The sequence below is a fragment of the Petromyzon marinus genome, chromosome 80 (assembly GCF_048934315.1).
Source record: "Petromyzon marinus isolate PM22_M1 ecotype Great Lakes invasive population chromosome 80, UKy_Petmar_22M1.pri1.0, whole genome shotgun sequence".
Lineage (NCBI taxonomy): Eukaryota > Metazoa > Chordata > Hyperoartia > Petromyzontiformes > Petromyzontidae > Petromyzon > Petromyzon marinus.
The window spans coordinates 7900427-7917609 of NC_133746.1; the positions used below are offsets into that span (position 1 = coordinate 7900427).

General features: G+C 53.4%; 1 protein-coding gene across 2 annotated transcripts in view; it reads left to right on the forward strand.

Moving 5' to 3' along the window:
• The first annotated feature begins 2050 nt into the window (after window positions 1-2050).
• LOC116958691 (nucleobindin-1-like) overlaps window positions 2051-17183 on the forward strand; it is a 46240-nt gene continuing 31107 nt past the window's right edge. Inside the window, exons 1-4 of one of the 2 annotated variants that reach the window (XM_076057226.1) lie at window positions 2051-2300; window positions 8709-8810; window positions 13218-13347; window positions 15851-15954. In XM_076057226.1, the coding sequence (XP_075913341.1) occupies window positions 2052-2300; window positions 8709-8810; window positions 13218-13347; window positions 15851-15954 (585 nt within the window). In that variant the 5' untranslated portion in view covers window position 2051. Of the gene's footprint in view, window positions 2301-8708; window positions 8811-13217; window positions 13354-15850; window positions 15955-17183 lie in introns of both variants that reach the window. The other variant, XM_076057224.1, reaches the window with a different exon arrangement.

Genomic DNA, 17183 nt, shown 5'->3' on the forward strand with positions numbered 1-17183 from the left:
CCCAGAAGTCAGGACGCATAGGGTGTGACGTCATACAGGGTGGCCCAGAAGTCAGGACGCAAAGGGGGTGACGTCATACAGGGTGGCCCAGAAGTCAGGACGCATAGGGGGTGACGTCATACAGGGTGGCCCAGAAGTCAGGACGCATAGGGGGTGACGTCATACAGGGTGGCCCAGAAGTCAGGACGCATAGAGGGTGACGTCATACAGGGTGGCCCAGAAGTCAGGACACATAGAGGGTGACGTCATACAAGGTGGCCCAGAAGTCAGGACACATAGGGGGTGGCCCATAAGTCAGGACACATAGGGGGTGACGTCATACAGGGTGGCCCAGAAGTCAGGACGCATAGGGGGTGACGTCATACAGGGTGGCCCAGAAGTCAGGACACATAGGGGGTGGCCCAGAAGTCAGGACACATAGAGGATGACGTCATACAGGGTGGCCCAGAAGTCAGGACGCATAGGGGGTGATGTCATACAGGGTGGCCCAGAAGTCAGGACACATAGAGGGTGGCCCAGAAGTCAGGACACATAGGGGGTGACGTCATACAGGGTGGCCCAGAAGTCAGGACACATAGGGGGTGACGTCATACAGGGTGGCCCAGAAGTCAGGACACATAGGGGGTGACGTCATACAGGGTGGCCCAGAAGTCAGGACATATAGGGGGTAGCCCAGAAGTCAGGACACATAGGGGGTGGCCCAGAAGTCAGGACACATAGGAGGTGACGTCATACAGGGTGGCCCATAAGTCAGGACACATAGGGGGTGGCCCAGCAGTCAGGACACATAGAGGGTGGCCCAGAAGTCAGGACACATAGGGGGTGGCCCAGAAGTCAGGACACATAGGGGGTGACGTCATACAGGGTGGCCCAGAAGTCAGGACACATTGGGGGTGGCCCAGAAGTCAGGACACATTGGGGGTGACGTCATACAGGGTGGCACATAAGTCAGGACACATAGGGGGTGGCCCAGAAGTCAGGACACATAGGGGGTGACGTCATACAGGGTGGCCCAGAAGTCAGGATACATAGGGGGTGGCCCAGAAGTCAGGACACATAGGGGGTGACGTCATACAGGGTGGCCCAGAAGTCAGGACACATAGGGGGTGGCCCAGAAGTCAGGACACATAGGGTGTGGCCCAGAAGTCAGGACACATAGGGGGTGACGTCATACAGGGTGGCCCAGAAGTCAGGACACATAGAGGGTGGCCCAGAAGTCAGGACACATAGGGGGTGACGTCATAGAGGGTGGCCCAGAAGTCAGGACACATAGAGAGTGGCCCAGAAGTCAGGACACATAGGGGGTGGCCCAGAAGTCAGGACACATAGGGGATGACGTCATACAGGGTGGCCCATAAGTAAAGACACATAAGGGGTGGCCCAGAAGTCAGGACACATTGGGGGTGGCCCAAAATTTGCTGATGTTGCTGATGATGATGTTGCTAGCGATGATGTTGCTGATGATGATGTTGCTGACGATGACGTTGCTGATGATGATGTTGCTGATGATGATGTTGCTGACGATGATGTTGCTGATGATGATGTTGGTGACGATGATGTTGCTGACGATGACGTTGCTGACGATGACGTTGCTGATGATGACGTTGCTGATGATGACGTTGCTGATGATGACGTTGCGGACGATGACGTTGTTGACGATGATGTTGCTGATGATGATGTTGCTGAAGATGATGTTGCTGATGATGATCCTGCTGACGATGATGCTGATGACGATGATGTTGCTGATGATGATGATGTTGCTGACGATGATGTTGCTGACGATGATGATGTTGCTGATGATGATGTTGACGACGATGATGATGTTGACGACGATGATGTCGCTGATCATGATGTTGACGACGATGATGTCGCTGATGATGATGTTGCTGACGATGATGTTGCTGACGATGATGTTGCTGACGACGATGTTGCTGATGATGATGTTGCTGAAGATGATGTTGCTGATGATGATGTTGCTGCTGATCTTGCTGATGATGATGTTGCTGATGATGATCTTGCTGATGATGATGTTGCTGATGATGATGTTGCTGATGATGATGTTGCTGATGACGATGTTGCTGAATATGTTGCTGATGATGATGTTGTTGACGATGATGTTGCTGATGATGATGTTGCTGATGACGATGATGTTGCTGATGATGATGTTTACTCCAGCCATGAGTCTCCCTCTCCTCCTCATCCTCCTCCTCGTCGTCGCCACCACCTCCTCCTCCGCTCGCGCCGTCCCCATTGGGGGGGGGCACCAGAAGCCCCCCACCGCTGAGAGCACCAACGCCACGGTGAGCCCCCTATCCCCCCCCCCACCTCCCCGTAGAAGCTACACGGGAGATCTTTGTCTGTGTCTGTGTGTGAGGTGCTAGCTAACAGTACTTGCCCCTGCAGCCTGTTAGTGGCTACACGGGGGACCTTTGTCTGTGTCTGTGTGTGAGGTGCCAGCTAACAGCACTTGCCCCTGCAGTCTGTTAGAGGCTACACGGGGTATCTTTGTCTGTGTCTGTGTGTGAGGTACTAGCTAACAGCACTTGCCCCTGCAGTCTGTTAGAGGCTACACGGGGGATCTTTTTCTGTGTCTGTGTGTGAGGTGCTAGCTAACAGCACTTGCCCCTGCAGTCTGTTAGAGGCTACACGGGGGACCTTTTTCTGTGTCTGTGTGTGAGGTGCTAGCTAACAGCACTTGCCCCTGCAGCCTGTTAGAGGCTGCACGGGGGATCTTTGTCTGTGTCTGTGTGTGAGGTGCCAGCTAACAGCACTTGCCACTGCAGCCTGTTAGAGGCTGCATGGGGGATCTTTGTCTGTGTCTGTGTGTGAGGTGCTAGCTAACAGCACTTGCCCCTGCAGTCTGTTAGAGGCTACACGGGGGACCTTTGTCTGTGTCCGTGTGTGAGGTGCTAGCTAACAGTACTTGCCCCTGCAGCCTGTTAGAGGCTACACGGGGGACCTTTGTCTGTGTCTGTGTGTGAGGTGCTAGCTAACAGTACTTGCCCCTGCAGCCTATTAGAGGCTACACGGGGGACCTTTGTCTGTGTCTGTGTGTGAGGTGCTAGCTAACAGCACTTGCCCCTGCAGTCTGTAAGATGCTACACGGGGGATCTTTGTCTGTGTCTGTGTGTGAGGTGCTAGCTAACAGCACTTGCCCCTGCAGCCTGTTAGAGGCTACACGGGGGACCTTTGTCTGTGTCTATGTGTGAGGTGCTAGCTAACAGTACTTGCCCCTGCAGCCTGTTAGAGGCTATACGGGGGACCTTTGTCTGTGTCTGTGTGTGAGGTGCTAGCTAACAGCACTTGCCCCTGCAGCCTGTTAGAGGCTACACGGGGGACCTTTGTCTGTGTCTGTGTGTGAGGTGCCAGCTAACAGCACTTGCCCCTGCAGTCTGTTAGAGGCTACACGGGGTATCTTTATCTGTGTCTGTGTGTGAGGTACTAGCTAACAGCACTTGCCCCTGCAGCCTGTTAGAGGCTACACGGGGGACCTTTGTCTGTGTCCGTGTGTGAGGTGCTAGCTAACAGTACTTGCCCCTGCAGCCTGTTAGAGGCTACACGGGGGACCTTTGTCTGTGTCTGTGTGTGAGGTGCTAGCTAACAGTACTTGCCCCTGCAGCCTATTAGAGGCTACACGGGGGACCTTTGTCTGTGTCTGTGTGTGAGGTGCTAGCTAACAGCACTTGCCCCTGCAGTCTGTAAGATGCTACACGGGGGATCTTTGTCTGTGTCTGTGTGTGAGGCGCTAGCTAACAGCACTTGCCCCTGCAGCCTGTTAGAGGCTACACGGGGGACCTTTGTCTGTGTCTATGTGTGAGGTGCTAGCTAACAGTACTTGCCCCTGCAGCCTGTTAGAGGCTACACGGGGGACCTTTGTCTGTGTCTGTGTGTGAGGTGCTAGCTAACAGTACTTGCCCCTGCAGCCTGTTAGAGGCTACACGGGGGACCTTTGTCTGTGTCTATGTGTGAGGTGCTAGCTAACAGTACTTGCCCCTGCAGCCTGTTAGAGGCTACACGGGGGACCTTTGTCTGTGTCTGTGTGTGAGGTGCTAGCTAACAGTACTTGCCCCTGCAGCCTGTTAGAGGCTACACGGGGGACCTTTGTCTGTGTCTGTGTGTGAGGTGCTAGCTAACAGCACTTGCCCCTGCAGTCTGTTAATGGCTACACGGGGGATCTTTGTCTGTGCCTGTGTGTGAGGTGCTAGCTAACAGCACTTGCCCCTGCTGTCTGTTGGAGGCTACACGGGGGATCTTTGTCTGTGTCTGCGTGTGAGGTGCTAGCTAACAGCACTTGCCCCTGCAGTCTGTTAATGGCTACACGGGGGATCTTTGTCTGTGCCTGTGTGTGAGGTGCTAGCTAACAGCACTTGCCCCTGCTGTCTGTTGGAGGCTACACGGGGGATCTTTGTCTGTGTCTGCGTGTGAGGTGCTAGTTTTGTCTGGCAAAACAACCCCCTACCTCCTCGCGGTGCCGGACAGGCAACTCTATCGTGGACAGTGCTGTGGGGGGAGGGCCAATTCCGATTGGCTCCTCCCCTCATGGCGTCTGTGACCACCACAGGGGCTAAACGAGGGCTCTGGACGGGTGCGAGGGGCTGGTAACCCCTCCACCTTCAAAAAATTACCACGAAACTACGACTTAAATATATAATTAATAAGCTTGTGCCGGAGGCCCCGGGGGGACCGGCGTCTATGACGTCTCCTGGCCAAACCCCAATTGGCGGAGCCAGGAGATTGAATCTCAACCCTCAGGGCTCCTCCAGAAACAACGAAAAGCCACTTCGTTTTGGCCACGTGGAATGTTCGAACGCTCACTGCGGAGGAGAGGCTGCCACTCCTCTGTCGGGAGCTGGACCGGTACCGCCTGGATCTCTATGGCATTCAGGAGGTCCGGTGGACCGGTTCTGACTCCTGCCACCATGAGGGATGGACAGTCCTCTACTCGGGGCAGCAGACTGCCAAACAACAGGGTGTGGCTCTTCTTTTGAACCAAAGAATGAAGGGGGCGTGGGAGCGTGGCGGTGAGGTGTGGGAAGCTGTAAGCCCCAGGCTACTTTGGGCCCATCAATCGGAGGCGAGGACTGGTGGTCGTGGTTGCTTATGCCCCCACCGAAGACGAACATCCGTGGAGGGATGCAGGCAAGGTCGATGAGTCAGATGCCTTCAATGACCTCCTGTCACAGGTGCTGGCTAAAGTGGCCCCTCGGGATAGAGTCTTCTTGTTGGGTGACTTCAATGCCCGAGTTGGTCATGATGCTGGCACCTGGTCTGGAGTGATTGGAGGGCATGGGCCGGTTCAGCTCAATAACAACGGTAGGAGGCTGCTAGATTTTTGTGCAGCCCATGGGCTTGTAATTACCAACACGCTGTTGCAGCATCGGCGCATCCACAAAACATCATGGATGCATGCCGGGTCCAAGCAAAAACATCTGCTGGACTACATAGTGACGGACCAGCGGATGCGAGCCCATGTCCTTGACACCAGGACCTACCGTGGAGCTGATCTGCCCTCTGACCATCGACTTGTCATCTGTAAGATGCGCCTGCCATTCTTCTGCTCCGTTGGTGGGTGTACACCCAGGACCCCATTCCAACCAAAAGTGACCTGGTCTCAGTTATCTGATGAACGTTGCAAGCGAGAATTTCATCGCCTGCGGCTGGGGTTGGCATCGTCCTCCACTCCTCCTGATGTCGAGGGTAAATGGGCGAGGTTTAGGACTGTGACTCATGCAGCTGCAATGGCTGCTTTGGATACTCGGTCCAGACATCCCCAGAGACCCTGGCTGACAGAGGAGGTGTTCAGGATGGTTGAGAAAAAGCGACAGGCCCACTGTCATCGGCTACAGAATCCCACGTCAGAGAATGAGGAGGCTTACCGCAGCCTTCGCTCGGAGGTTCGGAGAGCCGTGAGGCGCTGCAAGGATGGGTGGTGGTCGTGGGTTGCTGAGGAGATGGAGTCTGCCTCAGTGGCCCACGATCACAAATCTCTATTTAACTCCATCAAAAAAAGTAACCTGCAGCGCCACACCTATTACCATCATTAGGGGAAAAAACAGTGATCCAATCTCCGACCCCCAACAGGTTTGCAGATGTGCTGAGCATTTCTGTGAGGTCCTGGGGGAGGGAAAATCCCTCAGCCAGGAAAACATCGTGGCACAAAGTGGGGATGACCCTGCTGAGGCTGCGGTGCCTCAAATATTGGAAGAAGTCACCGCCTGTGAGTGGCTGGTTGAAGTGCCATCTGTTGAGGAAGTACTGAAGGCGATCCGGAGTCTGAGACCAGGAAAGGCAGCGGGCAGAGATAATCTCCCAAGCGAAATAATGAGGGGGGGTGGCGTTTGTGCACAGACTGCCCTGTATGACATCATAACAACAGTCGGACCACTGGACAGGTTCCGCAGGATTGGAAGGATGCCCTGGTGGTCCCCCTCTTTAAGAAGGGGGACCGCACAGACTGTGACAACTACAGGGGCATCTCACTCCTCAGTGTGCCGGGAAAGGTCCTGGCAAGGATTATTCAACATCGCCTTGCCAGGCACGCTGAGGAGAGGCTTGCGGAGCCCCAATGTGGTTTCAGGAAAGGGCGGTCCTGCACAGATGCCATATTTTCTGTCCATCTGCTACAGCAGAGGTGTAGGGAATTCCAGCAAGACCTACATCTCTGCTTTATTGACCTGGTCAAGGCCTATGATATCATCAGTAGGCCTGGGCTCTGAGTTGTTCTTCGTGCTTTTGGAGTGCCTGACCCTCTGCTCACGATCATTAAGGACCTTCATGATGGTTAGCGGGCCCGGGTAAAACCACGTGGCCGGGAGTCCGAGCCATTCCCTGTACACCTTGGGGTGCGACAGGGATGTCCTCTGGCTCCCACATTATTTAACATCTATTTCGACCACGTAGTTCGTGAAGCCTTCAATAGCTGTACCGGGGGAATCTCCATATGGTACAGATATAATGGGAGGCTGATCGAGGCCCGGGTGCGGTCAAGGGATGGCTCTCTATTGCTCAACCACGTTATGTATGCCGATGATTTGTTAATAGCTGCTTATTCAGAGGAGGAGTTGGAGACGCTGCTGCTGAGACTGGAGCTTGCCACTAAGAGATGGGGCCTTACCATCAGCCCCACCAAAACTAAGCACCTGCCTGGGTATTTTGTACCATCGGACACTCCACCCCCACAACTCCCAATAGGTGATGGGGCAGTTGTGGAGAGAGTGGAGAGTTTCCCATACCTGGGCAGTGTGCTTATCACCGGCTCCAGTTTATCAGCAGAGATCTCACTCCGAATCAGTCGAGCGGCAATATCTTTTCATCGGTTGCGTAACGCTGTGTGGAAGCTACCTGGTCTGTCGCTCCGCACTAAGCTTCAGGTCTTCTCGGCCACGGTCATTCCCTCCTTTCTCTACGCTTGCGAAACGTGGACTCCCCTAATGGAACATCTTCGCCGGTTAGAAACATTGATGCTGACCTGCCTACGATCCATCCTGGGTTTAACCAGACTGGATTGTGTGAGGAGCTCACAAATCCTTGAAAGATCTGGGCAAGGTCCCATCGGTGAGCTCCTCCGGCGGGCAAGGCTGCGATGGCTGGGTCATGTAGCCTGCATGCCCAGCCACCGCATGCCGAAACAGCTTTTGTTCGGCCGGATCGAGGGGGCTAAACGGGCGCGGCACAGGCTAGAGAAGAGATGGAGTGACGTGGTACAGGAGGACGTGGAGCTGAGTGGACTTGCCGATGACCGGTACAAGCGGTGTCAAGATCGGCCTCTGTGGAGGAGGCTCGTGAAGGACGCTACTGGGCAGTTGGAGGCAGTCGCCCTCCAACAACAACGGAGGGCGGAGGAGCGACGCTCACAACAACGAGCGGAGCGCCGGGTGGCTAAAGCACAGCAAGTTGGCACAGTAGGGGGCACAGGTGGTGCACCAGCCAGTCGTCTCAGTCATCTCAGTCGACCCGTGGCACCTGGGTCTGCTCCGTGACCTCCTGCCAGCGGGCGTTCGACACTTCACGTGGCCTCACGGTGCAGATGGCCTGGCACAAGCGTCGTGGTGACGTCACCGCCACTTAGTTACGAATGGCGGTTGTTGTTGTTGGTGCTAGCTAACAGCACTTGCCCCTGCAGTCTGTTAGAGGCTACACGGGGGACCTTTGTCTGTGTCTGTGTGTGAGGTGCCAGCTAACAGCACTTGCCCCTGCAGCTTGTTAGAGGCTACACGGGGGATCTTTGTCTGTGTCTGTGTGTGAGGTGCTAGCTAACAGCACTTGCCCCTGCAGTCTGTTAGAGGCTACACGGGGGACCTTTGTCTGTATCTGTGTGTGAGGTGCTAGCTAACAGCACTTGCCCCTGCAGCCTGTTAGAGGCTACACGGGGGATCTTTGTCCGTGGTGTGTGAGGTGCCAGCTAACAGCACTTGCCTCTACGGCCTGTTAGAGGCTACATGGGGGATCTTTGTCTGTGTCTGTGTGTGAGGTGCTAGCTAACAACACTTGCCCCTGCAGTCTGTTCGAGGCTACACGGGGGACCTTTGTCTGTGTCTGTGTGTGAGGTGCTAGCTAACAGCACTTGCCCCTGCGGCCTGTTAGAGGCTACACGGGGGATCTTTGTCTGTGTCTGTGTGTGAGGTTCTAGCTAACAGCACTTGCCCCTGCAGTCTGGTAGAGGCTACACGGGGGACCTTTGTCTGTGTCGCTTGCCCCCCGCCCCCCAGGGTACGCACTACGAGCGATACTTGCGAGAAGTTATCGACGTTCTCGAGAAGGACGCCGGCTTCCGCCACAGGCTCCAGACGGCGAACCTGGACGACTTGAAGGTGACTTGAAGGTGACGTGAAGGTGACGTGAAGGTGACGTGAAGGTGACTTGAAGGTGACGTGAAGGTGACGTGAAGGTGACTTGAAGGTGAGGTGAAGGTGACGTGAAGGTGACGTGAAGGTGACTTGAACGTGACGTGAAGGTGACTTGAAGGTTACTTGAAGGTGACGTGAAGGTGACGTGAAGGTGACTTGAACGTGACGTGAAGGTTACTTGAAGGTGACGTGAAGGTGGCGTGAAGGTGACGTGAAGGTGACTTGAAGGTGACGTGAAGGTGACTTGAAGGTGACGTGAAGGTGACGTGAAGGTGACTTGAAGGTTACTTGAAGGTGACGTGAAGGTGACGTGAAGGTGACGTGAAGGTTACTTGAAGGTGACGTGAAGGTGGCGTGAAGGTGACGTGAAGGTGACGTGAAGGTGACTTGAAGGTGACTTGAAGGTGACGTGAAGGTGACGTGAAGGTGACGTGAAGGTGACTTGAAGGTGACGTGAAGGTGACTTGAAGGTGACGTGAAGGTGACGTGAAGGTGACGTGAAGGTGACGTGAAGGTGACTTGAAGGTGACGTGAAGGTGACGTGAAGGTGACTTGAAGGTGAGGTGAAGGTGACGTGAAGGTGACGTGAAGGTGACTTGAACGTGACGTGAAGGTGACTTGAAGGTTACTTGAAGGTGACGTGAAGGTGACGTGAAGGTGACTTGAACGTGACGTGAAGGTTACTTGAAGGTGACGTGAAGGTGGCGTGAAGGTGACGTGAAGGTGACGTGAAGGTGACGTGAAGGTGACTTGAAGGTGACGTGAAGGTGACTTGAAGGTGACGTGAAGGTGACGTGAAGGTGACTTGAAGGTTACTTGAAGGTGACGTGAAGGTGACGTGAAGGTGACGTGAAGGTTACTTGAAGGTGACGTGAAGGTGGCGTGAAGGTGACGTGAAGGTGACGTGAAGGTGACTTGAAGGTGACTTGAAGGTGACGTGAAGGTGACGTGAAGGTGACGTGAAGGTGACTTGAAGGTGACGTGAAGGTGACTTGAAGGTGACGTGAAGGTGACGTGAAGGTGACTTGAAGGTGACGTGAAGGTGACGTGAAGGTGACGTGAAGGTGACTTGAAGGTGACTTGAAGGTGACGTGAAGGTGACTTGAAGGTGACGTGAAGGTGACTTGAAGGTGACGTGAAGGTGACGTGAAGGTGACTTAAAGGTGACGTGAAGGTGACTTGAAGGTGACTTGAAGGTGACTTGAAGGTGACGTGAAGGTGACGTGAAGGTGACTTGAACGTGACGTGAAGGTTACTTGAAGGTGACGTGAAGGTGGCGTGAAGTTGACGTGAAGGTGACGTGAAGGTGACGTGAAGGTGACTTGAAGGTGACGTGAAGGTGACTTGAAGGTGACGTGAAGGTGACGTGAAGGTGACGTGAAGGTGATGTGAAGGTGACTTGAAGGTGACTTGAAGGTGACAAGAAGGTGACTTGAAGGTTACGTGAAGGTGACGTGAAGGTGACGTGAAGGTGATGTGAAGGTTACTTGAAGGTAACTTGAAGGTGACGTGAAGGTGACGTGAAGGTGACTTGAAGGTGACTTGAAGGTGACTTGAAGGTGACTTGAAGGTGACTTGAAGATGACGTGACGGTGACGTGAAGGTGACGTGAAGGTGACGTGAAGGTGACTTGAAGGTGACTTGAAGGTGACGTGAAGGTGACGTGAAGGTGACGTGAAGGTGACTTGAAGGTGACGTGAAGGTGACGTGAAGGTGACTTGAAGGTGACGTGAAGGTGACTTGAAGGTGACTTGAAGGTGACGTGAAGGTGACGTGAAGGTGACTTGAAGGTGACTTGAAGGTGACGTGAAGGTGACGTGAAGGTGACGTGAAGGTGACGTGAAGGTGACTTGAAGGTGACGTGAATGTGACGTGAAGGTGACTTGAAGGTGACTTGAAGGTGACGTGAAGGTGACTTGAAGGTGGCTTGAAGGTGACTTGAAGGTGACTTGAAGGTGACGTGAAGGTGACTTTAAGGTGACTTGAAGGTGACGTGAAGGTGACGTGAAGGTGACCTGAAGGTGACCTGAAGGTGACTTGAAGGTGACGTGAAGGTGACGTGAAGGTGACGTGAAGGTGACTTGAAGGTGACGTGAAGGTGACGTGAAGGTGACGTGAAGTGACTTGAAGGTGACGTGAAGGTGACGTGAAGGTGACGTGAAGGTGACTTGAAGGTGACGTGAAGGTGACGTGAAGGTGACGTGAAGGTGACTTGAAGGTGACGTGAAGGTGACTTGAAGGTGACTTGAAGGTGACGTGAAGGTGACTTGAAGGTGACTTGAAGGTGAGGTGAAGGTGACGTGAAGGTGACGTGAAGGTGACGTGAAGGTGACTTGAAGGTGACGTGAAGGTGACGTGAAGGTGACTTGAAGGTGACTTGAAGGTGACGTGAAGGTGACTTGAAGGTGACTTGAAGGTGACGTGAAGGTGACGTGAAGGTGACTTGAAGGTGACGTGAAGGTGACGTGAAGGTGACGTGAAGGTGACGTGAAGGTGACTTGAAGGTGACGTGAAGGTGACGTGAAGGTGACTTGAAGGTGACGTGAAGGTGACGTGAAGGTGACGTGAAGTGACGTGAAGGTGACGTGAAGGTGACGTGAAGGTGACGTGAAGGTGACGTGAAGGTGACGTGAAGGTGACGTGAAGGTGACGTGAAGGTGACTTGAAGGTGACGTGAAGGTGACTTGAAGGTGACTTGAAGGTGACGTGAAGGTGACTTGAAGGTGACGTGAAGGTGACGTGAAGGTGACGTGAAGGTGACTTGAAGGTGACGTGAAGGTGACGTGAAGGTGACTTGAAGGTGACTTGAAGGTGACGTGAAGGTGACTTGAAGGTGACTTGAAGGTGACGTGAAGGTGACGTGAAGGTGACTTGAAGGTGACGTGAAGGTGACGTGAAGGTGACTTGAAGGTGACTTGAAGGTGACTTGAAGGTGACGTGAAGGTGACTTGAAGGTGACTTGAAGGTGACGTGAATGTGACGTGAAGGTGACGTGAAGGTGACGTGAAGGTGACTTGAAGGTGACGTGAAGGTGACGTGAAGGTGACGTGAAGGTGACTTGAAGGTGACTTGAAGGTGACGTGAAGGTGACTTGAAGGTGACGTGAAGGTGACGTGAAGGTGACTTGAAGGTGACGTGAAGGTGACGTGAAGGTGACTTGAAGGTGACTTGAAGGTGACTTGAAGGTGGTGGAGGTGGTGGAGGTGGTGGAGGAGCTGGTGCAGGTGGTGGAGCTGGTGGAGCTGGTGGAGCTGGTGGTGTAGCTGGTGGTGGTGGTGGAGGTGGTGGAGGTGGTGGTGGTGGTGGTGGAGCTGGTGCAGGTGGAGGTGGTGGTGGTGGTGGTGGAGCTGGTGTAGCTGGTGTAGGTGGTGGAGGTGGTGGAGGTGGTGGAGTTGACAGCGATGGTCAATTTGCTCCTTTGGCAGCAGCAGCAACAGCAGTGAGGTGTCACGATTCGTGTGCTCTGTGCGTGCCACGCGGTGTGGGAGTAACCCCCCCACCTCTACCCCCCACCCTGCCCCCCACCACTCCCCCCACCTGCCCCAGAGCGGGGGCAGTCTGAGTGGGCAGCTGGGCCTGGTGAGCCACGGTTGTGGGAGTAACCCCCCACCACTCTCCCCCCCCCACCACTCCCCCCACCCTGCCCCCCACCACTCCCCCCACCTGCCCCCCACCTCTACCCCCCACCCTGCCCCCCACCACTCCCCCCACGTGCCCCAGAGCGGGGGCAGTCTGAGTGGGCAGCTGGGCCTGGTGAGCCACGGGTGTGGGAGTAACCCCCCACCACTCTCCCCCCCCCCACCACTCCCCCCACCTGCCCCCCACCACTCCCCCCCACGTGCCCCAGAGCGGGGGCAGTCTGAGTGGGCAGCTGGGCCTGGTGAGCCACGGGTGTGGGAGTAACCCCCCCACCACTCTCCCCCCCCACCACTCCCCCCACCTGCCCCCCACCACTCCCCCCACCTGCCCCCCACCACTCCCCCCACGTGCCCCAGAGCGGGGGCAGTCTGAGTGGGCAGCTGGGCCTGGTGAGCCACGGGTGTGGGAGTAACCCCCCCACCACTCTCCCCCCCCACCACTCCCCCCACCTGCCCCCCACCTCTACCCCCCACCCTGCCCCCCACCACTCCCCCCACGTGCCCCAGAGCGGGGGCAGTCTGAGTGGGCAGCTGGGCCTGGTGAGCCACGGGTGTGGGAGTAACCCCCCCACCACTCTCCCCCCCCCCACCACTCCCCCCACCTGCCCCCCACCTCTACCCCCCACCACTCCCCCCACGTGCCCCAGAGCGGGGGCAGTCTGAGTGGGCAGCTGGGCCTGGTGAGCCACGGGTGTGGGAGTAACCCCCCCACCACTCCCCCCACGTGCCCCAGAGCGGGGGCAGTCTGAGTGGGCAGCTGGGCCTGGTGAGCCACGGGGTTCGCTCGCAGCTGGACGAAGTGAAGAGGCGCGAGGTGGGGAGGCTCCGCTCGCTCCTGCACGCCCAGCATGAGGCCCGCAACGGCGGGGGTACAACAACAACAACATCATCAGCAACATCATCATCACCAGTAACATCATCAACATCATCATCACCAGTAACATCACCAACATCATCATCACCAACATCATCAGCAACATCATCATCATCATCATCACCAACATCATCATCATCACCAACATCATCATCATCACCAACATCATCACCAACATCATCATCACCAACATCATCATCATCACCAACATCACCAACATCACCAGCAACATCACCAACATCATCACCAACATCATCATCATCACCAACATCATCATCATCAACAACATCATCATCATCAACATCATCATCAGCAACATCATCATCATCACCAGCAACATCACCAACATCATCACCAACATCATCATCATCACCAACATCATCATCATCAACAACATCATCATCATCAACATCATCATCATCACCATCAGCAACATCACCAACATCATCATCAACATCAACATCACCAACATCACCATCATCACCAACATCAACATCACCAACATCACCATCATCACCAACATCAACATCACCAACATCACCATCATCATCACCAACATCAACATCACCAACATCACCATCATCACCAACATCAACATCACCAACATCACCATCATCATCACCAACATCATCATCATCACCATCATCATCATCAGCAACATCATCATCACCAACATCATCATCATCACCAACATCACCAACATCATCATCATCATCACCAACATCATCATCACCAACATCATCATCATCACCAACATCATCAGCAACATCATCATCATCATCACCAACATCAACATCATCACCAACATCATCATCACCAACATCATCATCATCACCAACATCAACATCACCAACATCACCATCATCACCAACATCAACATCACCAACATCACCATCATCATCACCAACATCAACATCACCAACATCACCATCATCACCAACATCAACATCACCAACATCACCATCATCATCACCAACATCATCATCATCACCATCATCATCATCAGCAACATCATCATCACCAACATCATCATCATCACCAACATCATCATCATCACCAACATCATCACCAACATCATCATCACCAACATCATCATCATCACCAACATCACCAACATCATCATCATCATCACCAACATCATCATCACCAACATCATCATCATCACCAACATCATCAGCAACATCATCATCATCATCACCAACATCAACATCATCACCAACATCATCATCACCAACATCATCATCATCACCAACATCACCAACATCATCATCATCATCACCAACATCACCAACATCATCATCATCACCAACATCATCATCACCAACATCATCATCATCATCACCAACATCACCAACATCATCATCATCATCACCAACATCACCAACATCATCATCATCATCACCACCAACATCATCATCATCATCAGCAACATCACCAACATCATCATCACCAACATCATCATCATCATCACCAACATCATCATCATCACCATCATCATCATCAGCAACATCATCATCAGCAACATCATCATCATCATCATCACAAACATCATCATCACCAACATCACCAACATCATCACCAACATCATCAACATCATCATCACCAACATCATCATCATCATCACAAACATCATCATCACCAACATCACCAACATCATCACCAACATCATCATCATCATCACCAACATCAACATCATCATCATCACCATCATCATCATCAGCAACATCATCATCATCATCATCACAAACATCATCATCACCAACATCACCAACATCATCACCAACATCACCAACATCATCAGCAACATCATCATCAGCAACATCATCATCATCATCACCAACAACATCACCAACATCATCACCAACATCATCATCATCATCAGCAACATCATCACCAACATCATCATCATCAGCAACATCAGCATCATCATCATCATCACCAACATCATCATCATCACCAACATCATCATCATCAACAACAACAACATCATCATCATCAGCAACATCATCAACATCATCATCAGCAACATCATCATCATCATCATCATCACAAACATCATCATCACCAACATCACCAACATCATCACCAACATCATCAACATCATCATCATCATCACCAACATCATCATCATCACCACCACCAACATCATCATCATCATCAACATCATCATCATCACCAACATCATCATCATCATCACCAACATCATCATCATCACCACCACCACCACCACCAACATCATCACCACCACCACCACCATCATCATCATCACCACCACCACCAACATCATCACCACCACCACCACCATCATCATCACCACCACCACCACCAACATCATCACCACCACCACCACCAACATCATCATCACCACCAACATCATCATCACCACCAACATCATCACCACCAACATCATCATCACCACCAACATCATCACCACCATCACCACCATCACCACCACCATCACCACCACGACCTCTGTGTGTGTTTGTGTGCAGGTGTGAAGCTGGACCATCACACGCTGCTGCGCCAGGCGTCACACGTTGACTCAGACAATCCACACAGCTTCCAGTCCAGTGACCTGGAGCGACTCATCAGCACGGTACACTCACTCACCGGTACACTCACTCACTCACTGGTACACTCACTCACCACACGTTGACTCAGACAATCCACACAGCTTCCAGTCCAGTGACCTGGAGCGACTCATCAGCACGGTACACTCACTCACCGGTACACTCACCAGTACACTCACTCACTCACCACACGTTGACTCAGACAATCCACACAGCTTCCAGTCCAGTGACCTGGAGCGACTCATCAGCACGGTACACTCACTCACCGGTACACTCACTCACTCACTCACCGGTACACTCACTCACTGGTACACTCACTCACCACACGTTGACTCAGACAATCCACACAGCTTCCAGTCCAGTGACCTGGAGCGACTCATCAGCACGGTACACTCACTCACCGGTACACTCACCGGTACACTCACTCACTCACCGCACGTTGACTCAGACAATCCACACAGCTTCCAGTCCAGTGACCTGGAGCGACTCATCAGCACGGTACACTCACTCACTGGTACACTCACCGGTACACTCACTCACTCACTCACCGGTACACTCACTCACTCACTCACCGGTACACTCACTCACTCACCGGTACACTCACTCACTCACCGGTACACTCACTCACTCACCACACGTTGACTCAGACAATCCACACAGCTTCCAGTCCAGTGACCTGGAGCGACTCATCAGCACGGTACACTCACTCACTCACTGGTACACTCACTCACTCACCGGTACACTCACTCACTCACCACACGTTGACTCAGACAATCCACACAGCTTCCAGTCCAGTGACCTGGAGCGACTCATCAGCACGGTACACTCACTCACCGGTACACTCACTCACTGGTACACTCACCACACGTTGACTCAGACAATCCACACAGCTTCCAGTCCAGTGACCTGGAGCGACTCATCAGCACGGTACACTCACTCACTCACTGGTACACTCACTGGTACACTCACTCACTCACCACACGTTGACTCAGACAATCCACACAGCTTCCAGTCCAGTGACCTGGAGCGACTCATCAGCACGGTACACTCACTCACCGGTACACTCACTCACTGGTACACTCACCACACGTTGACTCAGACAATCCACACAGCTTCCAGTCCAGTGACCTGGAGCGACTCATCAGCACGGTACACTCACTCACCGGTACACTCACCAGTACACTCACTCACTCACCACACGTTGACTCAGACAATCCACACAGCTTCCAGTCCAGTGACCTGGAGCGACTCATCA